Source organism: Ursus americanus, chromosome 36 (assembly GCF_024610735.1).
Source record: "Ursus americanus isolate L20-20 chromosome 36, mUrsAme1.1.p, whole genome shotgun sequence".
In the NCBI taxonomy this organism is placed as follows: domain Eukaryota; kingdom Metazoa; phylum Chordata; class Mammalia; order Carnivora; family Ursidae; genus Ursus; species Ursus americanus.
In genome coordinates this window covers 11,060,579-11,078,074 of record NC_142162.1, presented here as the reverse complement: position 1 = coordinate 11,078,074, position 17,496 = coordinate 11,060,579, and the positions used below count along the sequence as shown (strand labels likewise).

At 36.8% G+C, this 17,496-nt stretch overlaps 1 protein-coding gene across 5 annotated transcripts in view; it reads left to right on the top strand.

Moving 5' to 3' along the window:
- RFX7 (regulatory factor X7) overlaps positions 1 to 17,496 on the top strand; it is a 128,949-nt gene that overhangs the window by 60,669 nt on the left and 50,784 nt on the right. For all 5 annotated transcript variants that reach the window (XM_087859180.1, XM_087859181.1, XM_087859184.1 and 2 more), the window contains one exon: positions 16,507 to 16,589. In XM_087859180.1, the coding sequence (XP_087715306.1) occupies positions 16,507 to 16,589 (83 nt within the window). The remainder of the gene's footprint in view (positions 1 to 16,506; positions 16,590 to 17,496) is intronic.

Here is a 17,496-nt window from a genome sequence, read left to right as displayed (position 1 = left end):
CATCTATTTCCTTGCGTTTTCTAGCTTTTAATGGCTGTATCTTCAAAGCCAGCAATGGCTGCTCAAGTCTATCTTCCACTGCATTACTCTGACACTTCTCTTTTTGTATTCAAAGCTCCCTCAGCCTCCCTCTTATCTGGACACTTGTGATTACACTGGACCTACTAGATAGTCCAGGATAATCTCTCCATCTCAAGGTCCTTAATCATATCTGCAAAGTCCCTTTTGCCATGGAATGTAACACATTTACAGGTTCCAGGGATTAGAGGATGAGGACATGAACATCTTGGAGGACCATTATTCTTTCTACCATACTGTCTTAGTGGATGTACTCATTCATCCATCTTAAAAACCTGGTAGTCATTCTTGACTTCATTCTTTTCTTCAGCCTACCTCGTATCTAGTCAGTCACCAAGTTCTATCAATTCTGCCTCCTTAATTGCTCCATTTTTGTCCATCCCTATTGCTACTGCATTAATCCAGATCACCATACTTGTTGGAAATACTGCAGCTGCTCCGTTGCTTCTAGACTCTCCACTTTCATTCCATTCTCCACAGCACCATTATATAATCAGCTTTATGAAGGGGCCCCTGGGTGGCTCAGTTGGTTAAGCTTCTGCCTTCAACTCAGGTCATGATTTCTGAGTTGAGGGATCAAGCCCTGCCTCAGCAGGGAGCCTTCTTCTCCCTCTCTCTCTCCCTCTGCCTTTCCCCACTGCTCATGCACACTATGCTGTCTCTCTCTCTCAAAGGAATAAATAAAATCTTTTTTTAAAAAATCAGCTTTAGGGGCACCTGGGTGGCACAGCGGTTAAGCGTCTGCCTTCAGCTCAGGGCGTGATCCCGGCGTTGCGGGATCGAGTCCCACATCAGGCTCTTCCTCTATGGGCCTGCTTCTTCCTCTCCCACTCCCCCTGCTTGTGTTCCCTCTCTCGCTGGCTGTCTCTCTCTGTCGAATAAATAAATAAAATCTTAAAAAAAAAATCATCTTTAATGTGCATCTGTTTATTTTATACTCTTGCTTAAAACCTCTCACTGGCTTCCAATTATCCTGTCTTATGGCGTGGGAGACCTTTCATACTCAGGCCTTACTCTTGTTTAATCTTCTGATTCTCCACTCCATCCACAGCCTATCATTAAGCTGTAGTGAATAGTCGTGAAATAAAAGAAGAGAATATATTTTCTCTCTAGCGCTGTCCTTTGAAACATGGCTAGTGAACACTTAAAATGTGGCTAATGTGTCTCAGGAACTGAACCTATAGTCCATTTTAATTAATTTCAAGTTAAATAGCCACATGTGGCTAGTGGCAACCAGTTTGCATAGTGCAGGTCTGGAGCAGTGGTTCTCAACCAGAGGCATTTTTGCCCCCTACAGGACATTTGACAAAATCCGGAGACATTTTTGATTCTTACACACAGGGTATGTGATCAGCATCAAGTAGGTAGAAGACAAGGCTGTTTATTCTACAAAATACATGACATCACCCCATAACAGACTTATTATCCTAAAATTGTCAGTAGTGTTGAAGTTGAGAAACTCTGGTATAGATAATCTCTTTTTTTTTTTCTTTTTCTTTCTGTTGGCTATACCTACTTATATTTTAAGATTCGTCTTTAGATATCACCCCCTCTGGAGTGGCATCTTTGATTTCTCAGGTCTGAGTTGGGTACTTCTTCTGTCCCATAGTAACCTGTGCTTAGTTACCTTTCTTGGTATTATGTAGTCACCTCTGTGATCATTATAAGCATTTTAATTTGTTCTTAGCCTCTTCAGTGTAAGAACCTATTCACTGGAAAATGCTTCAAAGGAACATGAGGATGATCAGTATATATTTGTTAAGTGTGTGAATGAGTATAAACTAATCAGTTATTAAACACTGCAATTTAAATTATAAGGAAGTATTGCCACCTTCAATTTAGGCCTTTTAGAGACTTTACGCTTGCTAAAATATTTGAATTTAGTTTTTGGAATTACTTCACAGTTTGCTAGTAAGAACAGAAACTTGTTTCATTCCTTGAGAGGAAAAGAATTTTTTTCCCCCCTGACATTCTCCCCTTTTCCCTTGTTCTACTCTGCTTACATATATTTCTTCCTTCCGTCCTCTCCTATTAGGACATAATCAGGCTGAACCACCACCACTCTAATCCACAGAGTACAGATGGGGAACTAAAACTTTACTGCATAGATGCAGGAAGGATTTAAGCAAGTGAAGTGAAACCGAGAGGCCAGAAACTAAGGAAACTGATTAGTGATACAGCAGAATGGCTCAGAGCTGAGGCTGTGGAATGAAATAGACCTGGGTTTGAATCCTTGCCCCAGCCATTATTACCATTACTGTTTAATTTTGGACCATATCTACCTAATTCACTTTTGTAAAAAAAAAAAAAGGACATAATAATAGTACCTAATGCACTGAGTTGTTGTGACTATTAAGTGAGGTAATTAGTGTAAATACAGTGCCTGGCACATAGTAAACACACATGGCAGCTTTAGTTGAGGGTGTTATATGTGTAAATTGACAATGTGGTTGTAATTGACTTAAATTACCATAAATTTGTTTCTAGAAGTCTAAACATTAGTCAAAGACACATTTTATGTTCATTATCACAGAACATACCATTTAAAAATGAATGCTCCCCATATGGAACCACGGAGAGGAGAGTATTGAATCCCTGAAACATAGTGAATGGAGGATGGAAAAGGTTGAGAATCTGGCTAAAGCCATCCGAGAAGCCAGAAGGTGCATATTGTAGAACAGATGCTGGTATCGACACTCCAGACTCCCTCCTCCCTTGGGCCTCTGTAGATGCTCTTTCCTCTGCCAGCTGTGCCCTTCTCAAATTTTTCACTTGGATCACTCCTACTCTTACTTTTGGACTCGGCTCAGACACGGAAGTTTTGTTTATCTACTAGGAAGGCGTTCAGGTAACAGGTAACAGCAGATAACAGAAAATGGAACTATTGGTGGCTTCCAGAAATAAGAGTTTGTGTTATGTAACAAATCCGAAGTTAGGCAGTCTAGAGTGGTGCAGTAACTCAACAATGCCAGCGGAGTCCTAGGCTCTTTTTTGCCCTGTCATCTTTTGTCCACTCACATCATTGATGGCTACTGCACTTATGTGTCTTTGTCCAAATGGTGAGGCAGGAAGAAGAGAGGAAGGCAAAGGAGCTTTCTTCTAGAGCTCTGTCTTTAGGATACTTCCCTTCTGAAAACCCACTTCAGGACCTTCAACCTCCAGAGTAATGGCACTTGGGTACTCCTAGCTGTAAGAAACTAGAACATGGAGGGGGTTTTTGTTTTGTAGCCTCTATACCAGAGAAAGACAAAGAAGAAGGTGCTTAGCGGTGTGTGTGTGTGTGTGTGTGTGTGTGTGTGTGTGTGTGTGTGTGTGTATCACACATACATACATATGAGTTCAACCTGTCTATCTGCCTTACCTTCGTATGTTAAGGACCCCTGCTTTTATGTACCCTATAAAATGCTCCATACTCCTGTTAAAGCTCTTACCGCATAGTATGCTAATCACCAGATTAATTTGCTTTCTTCTCCAAAAATAAGCTTTTGGAAGTAAAGACTGTCTTGTGGTCTTTATATCTTCAGTGTTTAGCACAGTGTTTAGTATGTGGAATATACTCAGTAAACACTTGCTGAATGATTATTCACAAATAGTAATTATCAAAAAGAATGTGTAATATGTATATAATATCCCCCACACAGAGTTTCTTTGTGTTGTTGCTAGTATTTATTATTTATTAACATATGCCAGACAAGTACTTTCAATATTTTATCATTCAGTCCATTTAATTTGCCTATGAGATTAATCTGTTTTCATCTTCATTTTCCAAATAAAGAAGGCTCAGACAGGTTAAGTAATTTACCCAAGGTCATAAAACTTGGTAATTGATAGAATTAGGCTTTTAATCTAGATAGTCTGACTCCAGAGCCCAGGCATTTAAAAACTGTGATAGACTATATCATTTTTTAAAGTATCTGAAATGAGTTTATGTGTGAATTTTTTTTGAAATTCTGTTTATTATAATGAAGAAAATACTTCTGAAAATGATTTTCCAACTTTAAAATAAATCTGAAATGAAGAAATTAAAAGCTGAATTTTAGTAGTCAATAATCGTAAATGCAATTTATTTTTTGCATGCAGGTTGTTTTGCATGCAGGTTGTTTGAATGCCCTTTAAAGAACTCAAAACATGCTCACTAAAACAAAATAGCTAAAATTATTCTAATTATTTAAATTAATTACAATTGTGCAAACTGCCACTATGAAATATAAAAGTGAAAAATACTATTCCTTTCGGAGTGCTGGAGAAACCTGAAACAAGGTGACAGATGCTATCATTTAGATTATTCGAGTAGTAAGGCAGGTTCCTTCCAGGTGAGAACTCTCAGGAGGGTCCTCTTGCAAGAGAATATAGTAGAAAACGTGAAGAAGTGAACTTGTGTTGAATCTGTATTAACTGTATCCTAGGTTCTGAATATTGATTCAGTAATCCTTTAGAGACTGCTCTCGTATCTCCCACTACCATTGGAACAGTGTTTGTCCTCCCCAGGGAAATGAACAAAAACTAACAGTCTAGGCGCACCTGGGTGGCTCAGTTGGTTGAAAGGCTGGCGCTTGATTTCAGCTCAGATTGTGATCTCAGTGTCCTGGGATCCACCCACACTGGACTTCACGCTCAGCTGGGGATCTGCTTCAGGATTCTCTCTCCCGCTCTGCCCCACCCCCCTCCACCCCTTGCTTGTCCTTGACCTTGTAGACCAGAGGAACTACTCTAGAGACCCACAGGCTACATCCGTTCCACAGAGGTGTTTTGTTTGGCCCACATCAGCATTTTTAAAATTTCAGATTGGTTGCCATATTTCAAAATCGTGAGAGTTCACAGAAATAAGTTGTGTGTTTGGTTTCTCTTCAAAACTCAGGACACTAAGTCCTTACTTCACATGACAACAGTTGGCTGGGCCTACATATCAGCTATCCCTTTCAAACATGACATATACTCTTCAATCTTTTCAATCCTCACCAGGCTTTTAGCTCCTCAACATAGATATTTTTCTTCCCTATAGTCTACTTTAATCATTTGCATTACCTGCCTGGCATTTGGGTTTGTGACCTCTGTGTTAGATTCTTTTGGGGCAGGGTTCTTCCGAGAGTCATTCTTTACAGGGTTGAGGGAGCCATAATAGTATGTATGAGGACAGATAATGAGAAGACAGCCTCTCTTTTTATCTCTTAGTAATGTGGACTCTCTTTACTGTCAGTTCTTGCCCTGGCTAGCCATTACAACAACTAGTCAATAGAAAAGCAAGAGTGGGGTAGAACAAAGAATTATGATAGCTCTTTTGAGAGTCTTCCCTGTTGGCTAGCCATGGTGTGAAACATTTTATCTTCTTATTTCCCAAAGAAACCTTCCCTGACCACTTTTGTTTAAAATGTATCCCTTCCCAACACTGTTTCTCCATAGCATTTATCATAATCATATAACATATGTTTTACTTTTAAATTTTACTGATTGTCTCTCTCCCCGTATTAAAATTTAAGGTCATGCCTAAAGCATAGTAGACACTCAGTGATGGATGAAAGAATGAATGTTCTCATTTAATTTTTAAACTTTCCAAGTCTGTCCCGTGATTAATGTCTTAGATTAGAAGCCAGTTATTTCTGTGTGCCTACTGCTGCAGTGATTGGACAAGAACTAAAAGATACATGAAACGTTAGAGTATGGTGTATCTGCTTCCTGAGATAAAGAGGCACTTGCCCTCTCCTGCCTTCCAGAGATGTGTAATATAATATGTCATTGAGAGGGCATATATGAAGTGTATACAATTGGAAGACTTCCTTCCTCCTTTCCCTCCTTTATGGGAGAAGGCATGCTTTCTCACCTCAGATCGGTGGTGTAATGAATGCTAAATGATGACCAAGGTCAACTTACTAACCCAGTCTTGATTGAAACTAAAAATTTTGTTTGCAGTATCTAATTAAAATATATTACAGCTTGAAAAGGGCTCATTGTTAGAGTAGAAGATAGGGCTTATCTTGTGATGTGGCCCTAGGGGTACTGTTAGTAAGCAAAGACCTATTTCAGAATCTGATTTTGTTTGCTTCAGTCACTTGATGAAGAAGTGGGTAACTTTCAAAAGAAAGAGCATTTTTTGGGGCGCCTGGGTGGTGCAGTCGTTAAGCGGCTGCCATCGGCTCAGGGTGTGATCCCGGCGTTCTGGGATTGAGCCCCACATCAGGCTCCTCTGCTAGAAGCCTGCTTCTTCCTCTCCCACTCCCCTGCTTGTGTTTCCTCTCTCGCTGGCTGTCTCTCTGTCCAATAAAAAAATCTTAAAAAAATAAAAATAATTATTAAAAAAAAAGAAAGAGCATTTTTCTGTAGAATTTACTATGGCAGGGAGGAAGACTCAACAAAAGGGCCAGATTTAAATAGTTAGTTTTATTTTTTTATTACCATAAAGAAGTAATCTGTAGGGCCAGGCCATTTAGAGGATATTGAACCTTTTATTCTTTTTTTTTTTTTTTACATTAATCATGAGTTATTTCATCCTCTCTTTGTATGGGAGGACAGTACAGTCATAATGCTTTTGTTTTTTGGTTTTTGGTTTTTTTTCTCCTCCTGTTAGGGGCTCAAGTGGACTAAATTGCCATTAAGGCCCAAATCATGAGTTCTAGTAACTCTTCTCTTTCATAATTAGCAGGAATGCCCTAACCATTTTCAGCTAGCTTTCAGATTCATTTTATTGTCAAAAAGAAAAATAGGAAAGAATAATGGCAGTCTCTCCCCACTACCTGAAAGAAGCCCAATATTCATTAATATCTTGGTATTCATAAGGAGGGCATAATACACAGAAGTGTGGTCTGATAGAAAACAAACGAATTATTACAGTATTGTAGTTTTTCTGTCTTTGTGTTTTAAGTCATTTCAAACTTACAGAAAAGTAAACTAAGGGCAAAAGAAGGAGAAGTTACTAGGAATGGAGATAGCAGTTATGGAACTGAACGTTCCTGTCTCTGGCCTACACCTCTCCTGAGGCTTTGTAATCTTGAATCAATTAGAAATCCATTTCGGGGGGAACATAATAGCTGCTCTCTTAGGGACCATCCTTTTTTCCGGGGCTGAAAAAAGTTTAAAACACAGTGACTAGAAAGACCTAAACCTTCTCCTTATTAGTGCCCCTGCCCCTATTGCCAACCACTAGTAGAATGCCAGGGTCTTTTTATAAGGGACACAGAGATGTCGATAATAACCTTTGCCTCACCTAAGTGATCCCATGGTGGTCGCTATTTGTAGAATTTAACTATGGGTAGTAGTGTTCTCTCTAGAGATGGCTCTCCTGAATCCTATTTCAAAGGGACTCAAATCTATGACTTTATGTACCCTCTGCCTAGTTGAACCCTTGTACCTGCCGTACAAATATTTACCAACATGCCCGTGTCTGTCAGCATTTTGTTTGGTCTTTAGTCATCTGGGCACTTATGTAGGTGTGATACTTACTACCATGTTATTCATTATTTCAGTTTCAGAAATGCAGCTTCCTTCTTTATTATTAAGCCCTTTTAAAAAAAAAAAGTATATTTTAAAGCACGTTCTTTAAAATGACCACTGTTAGATACAAGTAGATGTTTAGAATGTCCATGGCAATCTCTTTAACTTTTTTCTTTCATAATTTAATCTATTTCTAATTTTATGTGCAGAACTTTCCTAATACATTACACAGAATCTACTCAGAAATACCTTACTTAACTGCCTTGAAGTGTGATTTTTCCAGTGCTTACACCGTAGCCCTTCAGGGCTTCTTGATGTCAGTTCTCTAGGCTTGATAGTAGTTGAGGCAAGCTGAAAGGGGTTTTTGTTTGTTGGTTTGTTTTCAGATGGTCATGGATTCTTTAGATCACCCAGCAGAACTAAAGAACGTGAGAAACAAAGTTTAGGTTTTGCTGAAGTTCGCTTGTCAGCCCTGCTTTACTTTTTTAAAGTTGTCCCTTAGTAATATCTTTCAAATGGACTCATTACATTCCTAATCTCAGAGCAGAATATTTTAAACAGAAGTTTAAAACCATTTTCATTTTATATCTAATTCAGTAGTTTACAAATAAATTCTCACAATAATACAAGTACAATAAAAATCATTTTCCCCATTTGATTTATATTTTCTAGAACTGAGAATAGAAAAATAACTTCCACCTTCATTGTTTATAGCAGGTAGCTCAAAAGAAAATCACACGCCACACCCGCCATGGTTCTATCATAGCAAGTTAGGAAAGTGAAAATTAAGAATTCTAAGCAACAAGCATTGAAAACTAGAGTCCTCATACCTTGACCTTTTTCTCTATCTTCCTTATTCAATCCTGTGGGAGGACAGCTTTCACAACTGCTGGGGCCTGAGAGAATATAATATCAGGTATGTTGATTGTTTCCATAAATTAAAAAAAAGGCTATAGAATAAGGTTCTACTTTCCCCCTTTTAGTCCTTCTGTCACTGATGCTGGTGAAAAAAGAGGCCTTTTAGTACTATGCTTCTGAATAAGTGTCACCTGAGGAGGAAAAAATTAGATTTTTTTTTTTATGTTTTTGTTTTGTTTTTTGTAGTTTATAAAATCAAACGCAAATTCAAGCCTGACTATCCTGTCAGTGTATATATTTTCCCTCCATACGTGGCTAACTGAAGAAACAGTCAAACTGGAGAATTTAGGTTTCTAGATTTTAAGCTGACTGTTCTACATACAAATTTAAGTTAAAACTTTTTAAAAAGACCTTTTTCTGATACCAGTTTGAAAAGTAAAGTTAAAAGAACTAATTATGGGTATGATACCCTGGTTGATTATCTTCCACCAGAACTCAGTCATTGTCAGCCTGGCCAGTTCTTTGAAGGGTATTGATACATCTCAATAGAAGATTGAGCAGAAGAGTTTCTGCTTTTTCTGGAAATAATGATACTCAGATTTCAGTTCACCACCACAGATTTGCTTGAAAGCTTCACAATTAAGCCTTCAATTTGTTATGGTCTTTGTAAGCATCAACCCTTTCCCGGTTTTGTGACCTTACTTTAAAAAAACAAAAACAAAAAACAAATCTGAATAACACCTGAGAAGGAAATCTCATAACAGGAAACGCATTGTTAGCGAAACTGATTTCAAACAGGAGAAATTCCTTTTTATTAACATTTGAGAAATTATAGAGTAAACCCAATTCAGCATGGTCCCTAAAAACAGGAGCAGATCTCTCCATTCAGACCACCCTATAACTATATTCCATGGCAGTAAATACCGGGAATATATTTCCTTACCATCTGCTTGAAGGGCTTCAAGTTCTGGTAATCAGATATTTGAAATTCTACCTGGTCCTCATCAATCCATCCCGCTTGTATTGATAGTTCAGAGGCAGATGTCCTGAGCATACAAGCAGAAATACTAAAAATAAATTCAGTCTTTAAAATATAGAATATTGTTTCAAGTATTATTTTAAAGATTTTATTTATTTATTACAGAGAGAGAGAGAGAGAGTGCACAATAAAGAAAGCACAAGCAGGGTGGAGGGGCAGAGGGAGAGGGAGAAGCAGGCTTCCCCCTGAACAGGGAGCCCAATGCGGGGCTCCATCCCAGGACCCCGGGATCATGACCCGAGCCAGAGGCAGATGCTTAATGAACTGAGCCACCCAGGTGCCCCTCAAGTATTTTTTATGATAGAAGACAAGTGGAAAGTTACACATTTTGTTCCACGTCCAACCTAGGAAAAGCTTTTATTTCTGACCTGTTCTGCTTAAGTTGATTTCTTTCTCTCTAGTAGCACAGTTGTTGTCAGAAGTAATTTCTAACTTCTGTTTCATCTTCATGGCTTAGGAGGGAATAGTATCTACCGTTTTCTACATTCACCTTGTGGGAAGTCAGTGCCGATGGCACATTGTCTTCAGTAACTTAGGGGCAAGTGTGATGCTCACGAAAGATATCTAGGAGCCTTTTTCTTATGGTGACCTCCCAAGTTAGTGGAGGTCACCAGGCTAAAATAGTTCCTGCAAGACCTTTTTCAAATAAAAGATTATGTACTTGTTGATAGAATTTGAATAATAAACTCTCTACCAAAATCTCTTAAGCAATTATATATTTCAGAATAATATTTATATAATAATAATATCTATCATAGATATATTTTATAAGTTGATTTTAATCCTCACAAAAATTTTATGAGCATTTTGTCACTGTTTTACAGATTACTCAGCTTGAACAGCTTTCCTTAGTATCACAACTAATGAGTGAGAATCTGGAATTCGGCTCTAAGCCTTCTAATTCTATATTCTACACTTTACTACTACTATATCTTACTACTTTAAATAGATTAGATTTGAAGGGTCAGTCTATCAAGCTCAAGTAGCAGCTGTCTCATTCATTTTTAATATATAGGCCATATATTCATACTAGTTATTTATCAATAGGAAACTTGCCTGTTAAACTCCGATTTATAAAAGCTCTATCAAAGCTGCTTTATTACTATGTTAATCAATTATTGGGTGATATTTTTATATGAAAAATCTCTGACACAAGTTCAAGAAGAATCATACATTTTGCTATATTACTCTCAAGGATAATTACTGATTTTTTCTAAATTAAATTACACGTTAGAGAAAGGTGTTTTTAAATACTAAAAGTAAAAATGGCACTCTTTTTAACCTGTAAATAAACAAGAGTCCCATAATAGATATATGGTATGAAAAATTGGAAGGGAATTGCTGAATTACTCAGTAAATTATATTGGACAATTAGCTAACCTTGTGGGGAAATTTAAATTAGAACCCGGCTTTATAGAAAAATAAATTCCAGGGGAATTAAACACCTAAATGTGAAAAACAAAACTTTAAAAAGAAAACAAGGGGTAGCTTTATGACATTGGTATAGGGAAGATTTCAAAACAAGACACAAAAAACACAGATTATAAATGAAAAGGTTGATATATTTGACTTCCTGGAAATTAAAAACTTCTCTGCATCAAAGACTCCAAAAACAAAACGAAAAGACAAGCTACAATTAGGAGAATATAATAGCAGCACGTATAGCCAATGGAGAATTAGTATATAGACTACATGATAAATAGCCTCATTTTTAAATGTGTGGTTCCTTGAACAATGTGGTTCTTTAGATGAGATTCCCTGACAAGCAGTATCAGCATCAGTGGGAACGAACGTATTAGAAATCAGAATTCTTTGGCCCCCACTCAAGGCCCTATTGAATCAGAAACTCTGGAGGTGGGGTTTTGCAGTCTTGAACAGGCTCTTCATGTGATTCTGATGCATGCTAAAATTTGATAGCCATAGTATTAGAGTAAACTCAAATGATAAATAATATGAAAAGATACTTGTCTTATCTTCAACCAGAAAATGTAAGACTGTGAAATATTTTTTCATACCCATAAGAGTAGCTAACATTTAAATCTTAAGTTTTAACAAGGATGTAGAAAAATTGTAGTTTTGCTGTTGGAAATATAAATTGGCCTAACGGTTTCAGGGAGTAATTTGGAAATACCCAATAAAGTTGAAGATGTGCATCCTTGATGACCAAGTATTTCTACTTTTGAGTGTTTACCATAGAAAAAAGTCTTGCACAAAAGATACAGCAGTCACAAATAAAGGCTTTTCACTGTAGCACTATTTGAAATAATGAAACTTTATGATAACTCTCAGTAAAGAATGAATAAGCTGGTTTTAATCCATGTGACTATTGTATAATCAGCTTAAAGTCAGTGAATTCGCAAATATGGCAAAAAGTTAGCATCTTCTAAATGAATAGTAGTGCATGTGTGCCTACTTCCTGTACTTTGAAATACTTTATCATTTTATATTTAAAAAATTAAATGGGATATTAAAATATTAAAGGATTCCCATCTGGCTCTGTCTTATCTTTCAGGATTCTGTTTCAAAAGGTAATTGAGTTTGGGGCACCTAGGTGGCTCAGTGGTTGAGTGACCAGCTCTTGATTTCGGCTCATCTCATGATCTCAGGGTCCTGGGATCAGCCCCACATCGGGCTCCGTGTGCTCAGTGGGGAGTCTGCTTGAGGATTCTCTCTCACCCTCCCTCTGCTCTTCCCCAAACTCATGCTCCCGCACGCACGCATGCATGCTCTCTCTCTCTCTCTCACTCTCAAATAAGTAAATCTTTAAAAAAAAAAAAATGATTGAGTTTGGGCAAACCAGAATCTTCAATCTATTTGAGGGGGGAAGGTATAACTAGACACTGAAAATCACTTTTTGAACAGTAAATGCAAAAAAACCCCCAGGGAATGCAAATTAATTGAGTGTAAATTCTTGAGTAATTGCTGTGGCCCAAAGTAGAGGGACAGATAGGCATATTATAGGATCATGTGTCCAAAATTATTAGAGTTAAATTTTTAAGTAGTTCTTTTTGTTTTTTGTTTTATTTATGTTTTATTTAGTTTAGTTTTGTTTTTTAGCAGGGGGAGTGCAGAGGGTGAGGAAGAGAGATAATCGTAAGTAGGCTCCATGCCCAGGGCAGAACCCCACACAGGGCTTGATCTCACAAGCCTGAGATGATGACCTGAGCTGAAATCAAGAGTTGGACACTTATCCAACTAAGCCACCCAGGCGCCTGAAGTAGGGTTTTTGTGGTTTGTTTCTCTTTGTTTTTTTAGAAGTGGAAGTTAAGTGGAAGAAGGCATGAAGGCTGTATATTCTAATGTGGTGGTTCTCAACCTTATTTTTTTTAGCTCATATTCCATTTTGATAAATATAAATATCTTATATTTGTGGTTAATTTAATTTGGAATTTCACAATAAGTTAAATACTATTCTAAAAATGATTGAATAAAAGATTTTGTGATGACAGAGAGGAATCCTTTTCCCCTCCTCACATTTTTATCTACATATAGAAAAGGGATCTTCTGTTCTCTTAGAAGTGCTAGAGGGAAAAGTCTAACTTTCTGTATTAATCAGGATGGGCTAGACTGTGCTGCCATAACAAAGTAAGCCTGAAGTACTGGGGGTATAACCACAAAAGTTTACTTTTATTCATATCGTATGTACAGCGCAGATCATTGGAGGCCCTTGCTCCACATAGTCCCTTGGGAACCCCCATTGAGACGCTGGAATGTTGTAGTTTCACCAGTGAAATACATGGCTTCCAAGGTGCACAAAGGGAGAAAGAGAATGGAGCATTGATTCTTAAGTATGTTAACTGAGAAATGAAATATATCATTTGTGCACCATTCACGGTCCTAAACTAGCTGCAAAGGAAATGGAGAAATGTAGATGAGCAAATGGAATATTGATGAGCATTGTACCTCATAAAAGGAATTAGCTCCATGCTACTAGTTCATGATGTGAATGAGTATTCTTTATCAGCCAAAACTTCAGAGGGGAAGGGAGTTTTCAGTGGTAGCAGTCGATACCAAACTTCACCTTGAACCATCCAAAAGTAACTTGATTTTGCTTATCTTACATTACACCTTTTTTCTCCTCTGGATCACAGGATATCAAACTGAATGCTGAATCTGATTTTTTGCTACAGGCTTTTCTGTTCAGGATGTAAAGATCAAAGCACTAACTAGGTCACATGCACAATTAAGTTTAAAGTGGTTTCCTGGAAGGTTTTTTGACATCTAAATCAAATTTTAAAGATTTCCTTTTGTTTATCTTCTTACAAAGATTGAAATGTGTGAGAGAAAAGTCCTCATAAGTTTTCAGCAGAGATCTTCAGGGCACCTGGGTGTCTCAGTCAGTTAAGCGTCCGACTCTTGATTTCTGCTCAGGCCACGGTTGTAGGATGAAGCCCTATGTCAAGCTCCACACTGGGTGTGGAACCTGCTTGAGATTCTCTCCCTCTCCCTCCTGCCCCTTCTCTTTCCCTCTCTAAAAAAAAAAAAAAGAAGAAGAAGAAGAGATCTTCAACCATAATGGTAGGAAATTATCACCTTAGTTCATTCAACTAACTAGGTAATATTTGAGGTTTCCCCTAAACTTGCAATCGGTTTCAATAACTTTTCTTTGAGAAGTTAACTTTTTCTTATGTGGGTTTTTTGATAACGTAATCTACTTTGGATTTAATATGATAGGCATTGTTGAGATTAAGTGGGTGATGTTAATAATATTCAATAGAAAGTATTTTAGGAACTATATTTAAGATAGATTCAAGTGGGGAGAGGTTGGAGGTAGGGAAGCCAGCTAGTGTTGTACTTTTTAGTGATTACGAATCTTTCTGAGTTCCTTAAGGGTAAGGACTATTATGTTGTTCATTTGCGTATTTCCAGTCTTTGTAGGTTCATTGTGAATTTGTAATTATTGCAAATCATTTGTGGAACATGGCAGGAAATAAAATTAATGAATCAATAAGGGAGTAAATGAATTCTCCTTTACCGTTAAAAGAAAGACAGCTAAACACCTAGACTTTTATAGTGACAAGGAAAATAAAGAGCCCGGGAGAATATGGGGGAAAGAGTTAAGAGGGCTAGATAAAGTAGAGTATATGATGAGGAACAAAATTAAGCGTACTCTAAAACTGAACGCTGGGGAACTAGAGAAAAGAAGGTGTTAGTAACAGTTGGGAAAGAAAATGTCTATGTGTGTTTTTTTTTTTTCTTTGAGAGGAGAGTTATACAGAATATTGCTGGTAAATCTATTAGGTCTTAGAGTGAGAGCTAATTGGGAAAACACCCCATAGACAGTGGAATGGGGAAAAAAAAGTAGATTTGGGAGTTATTTACATGTAATTGATTAAATCATTTTGTGGATGAATTCTAGGATTAAATTGTTTTATAGATGAATTCTGATGAGAGTAAGCATAGGCTAAGTTATATTGTTTTCAGCTTTTTTTTTAAATTGGATCTGTGTTTAAGCTGTGCTTTATTATGTAAGAATAAATTCTGCTACCAGAAATGCCAATAATTTGTCCATATTTTCAATTGCAATGAAGTTTTGCTTGAATTAGGCTATCAGAATTTCACTATGACATTTTTACTGTAACAGGGTTTGTGGCACATTTGAAGCTACTTTGTGGCAAACAGCTGGGAAAGAAAGCTATATACAGTCCTCTGTATAGCAGAAATTATTTTAAAGAATAGGTTTAGAGACAGAAAGATCTAGTTGCAGAATAGCTATAGAGAATCTTCCAAGTAGGTCCTCCAAATAGCAGCCACTGCTGCAACTCTACCAATAATTATTACATCTGCATTGTGTGGAAAGGGTTGTTGGTAGGACCTCAGTATTTTTAAACTCAGTTCTATCCCCATGTGACAGTAGCATCATCAGTCATGTGTTCTATGTTTTTGGGAATTAGAAGAGGATCACAGAAGTCATGTGATCCATTTTACAGTTGTAAGGAAAATTTGCCAGAGCACCAAAGCTTCATGGCCAGTTAAATGGTTAGGCTAAGACTAACTAATTAATATTCTTTTGACTTCTAGTCTAGTACTTTTCCTATAATCCTGTGCAATCCTCCTTCTTTAAATGTGATTAAAACTGAGAAATTTTTGTCTAAACATTGATTTTTTTTTATATCTAGAATATAAGAATTGAAAGTACCATTTTCTTTCAGTAACTTTTTATGTGCAATAAATTTATCAAACAACTTAACTATTATTTTACTGATGAGAAAAAAAGCCTAAATTTTTTTCTTTGGCAGGTGATTCATTCCATCTGGTTTAAATTTAGACAGTCAATATTTTTTAATAATTATTTTTTATTGATGTATAGTTGACACACAGTGTTGCATTAGTTTCAGGTGTATGACAGTTATTCAACAAGTTTCTGTACATTATGCTAGCCTCACAAGTGTAGCTACCATTTGTCACCATACAATGCTATCATAATACCATTGACTCTATTCTCTATGCTGTACCTGTCAGTCCAATGACTTACTCATTCTGTAACTGGAAGCCTGTACCTCCCACTCCCTTTCACTCATTTTGCCCACCACCACCCCCCGTCCCCTCCCTTCTAGCAGCCACCAGTTTGTTCTCTGTATTTATGGGTCTGTTTCTGCTCTTTTTTGTTTGTTTTATTTTTTAGAGAACATACATGAGTGAGATCACATGGTATTTGTCTTTCTCTGACTGACTTATTTCACTTAGCTTAATACCCTCTAGGTCCATCCATGCTGTTGCAAATGGCAAGATCTCATTATTTTTTTACAGCCGAGTAATATCCCATTGTATATCTATACCACATCTTTTTTATCCATGAATCTATCACTGGACGCTTAGGTTGCCTCTGTATCTTGGCTATTATAAATAATGCTGCAATAACCATAGAGATGCATATATCTTTTTGAATTTATGGTTTCATTTCCTTTCGGTAAATACCCAGCAGTGGAATTAGTAGATCGTATGGTATTTCTGTTTTTAATTTTTCGAGAAACCTCCATAGTGTATGCCAAAATGGCTGCACCAATTTATATTCCTACCAGCAGTACACAGGTGTTAGTAAATTTTGTTGAGGGATAAGCAGTTGTTTTAAAAATGATGTTTTCCTTTTAATCTTTTGTAATCAGAAAGAAGTTGAGAATTTTACAGACCTAGAGAAACTCTACCTCTACCTTCAGCTGCCTTCTGGTCTCAGCAATGGAGAGAAAAGGTATATCTCTTCTTGCTTTTGCCTTAACTACAGTGTTAATAGGACATCCTTAAGGTGTGTGTGGCGTGTGTATTGTGATTGTTTTTGTTGTGTGCTATTCCTAAAATCATCAGAAAACAGAATGGCAAAATAGTAGATCTTTTAGTCTTTGATCATATTTGATTGTGTTTACTTACAGTTTTTGCTGATTCATTTGTGCATCTGGGTAAATGCTATGAAATGCAGTTTGGGTTATGTGTTTTAAACAGATCAATATATTTATGCAGTGTGAGGGACTGTGAAAATTGGACAGAAAAGCAAAAAACAAATAGATAAGTATTGTAAGCAATGAAGTTGCAGGAGTTTTTTTTAGTTACTGTTAGGTGAACAGATAACAGAATATAAAGAAAAAGTTAAATTGCATATATGGAACATGAATTTACTATAAATGTGAGATACTTATGTGTTTGGAAATATTGCTATATTTTCATTACTAAAATATTTAATAGTTTCAAATAGAAAATAGAGAAGTTGTTAGCTCATGCATTCTATTAAAAGTTTCATTATCCTTCTAAGTATTTCTCAAAGTTCATTTCATTCATGTAAGTTATACTTAAAATTATTTATAAAAAGAAATGTTATTTTAAAATTGTGTGTAAAAAGAAATGGCATGAAAATTCTGTTGCTTTTACCTCTTCTCCCCCAAACCAAATTTTATAACCATTTTAATCATTTTTTTGTCCTAGAAACTCTCTCTCTTCTTTGGAATTAAATAAATTCTTGTTCCATTAGCTGGGATGAGTGTCAGAATCAATGGAGGATCGTCCCTTGTGTTATCTTGGGTGTCCATTTTATGGATTTAGTTTATAAATGACACTGCCATATAGTAGAATCTTAGGACGTTAGTAGAAGTATTGGCCCGGGGTGG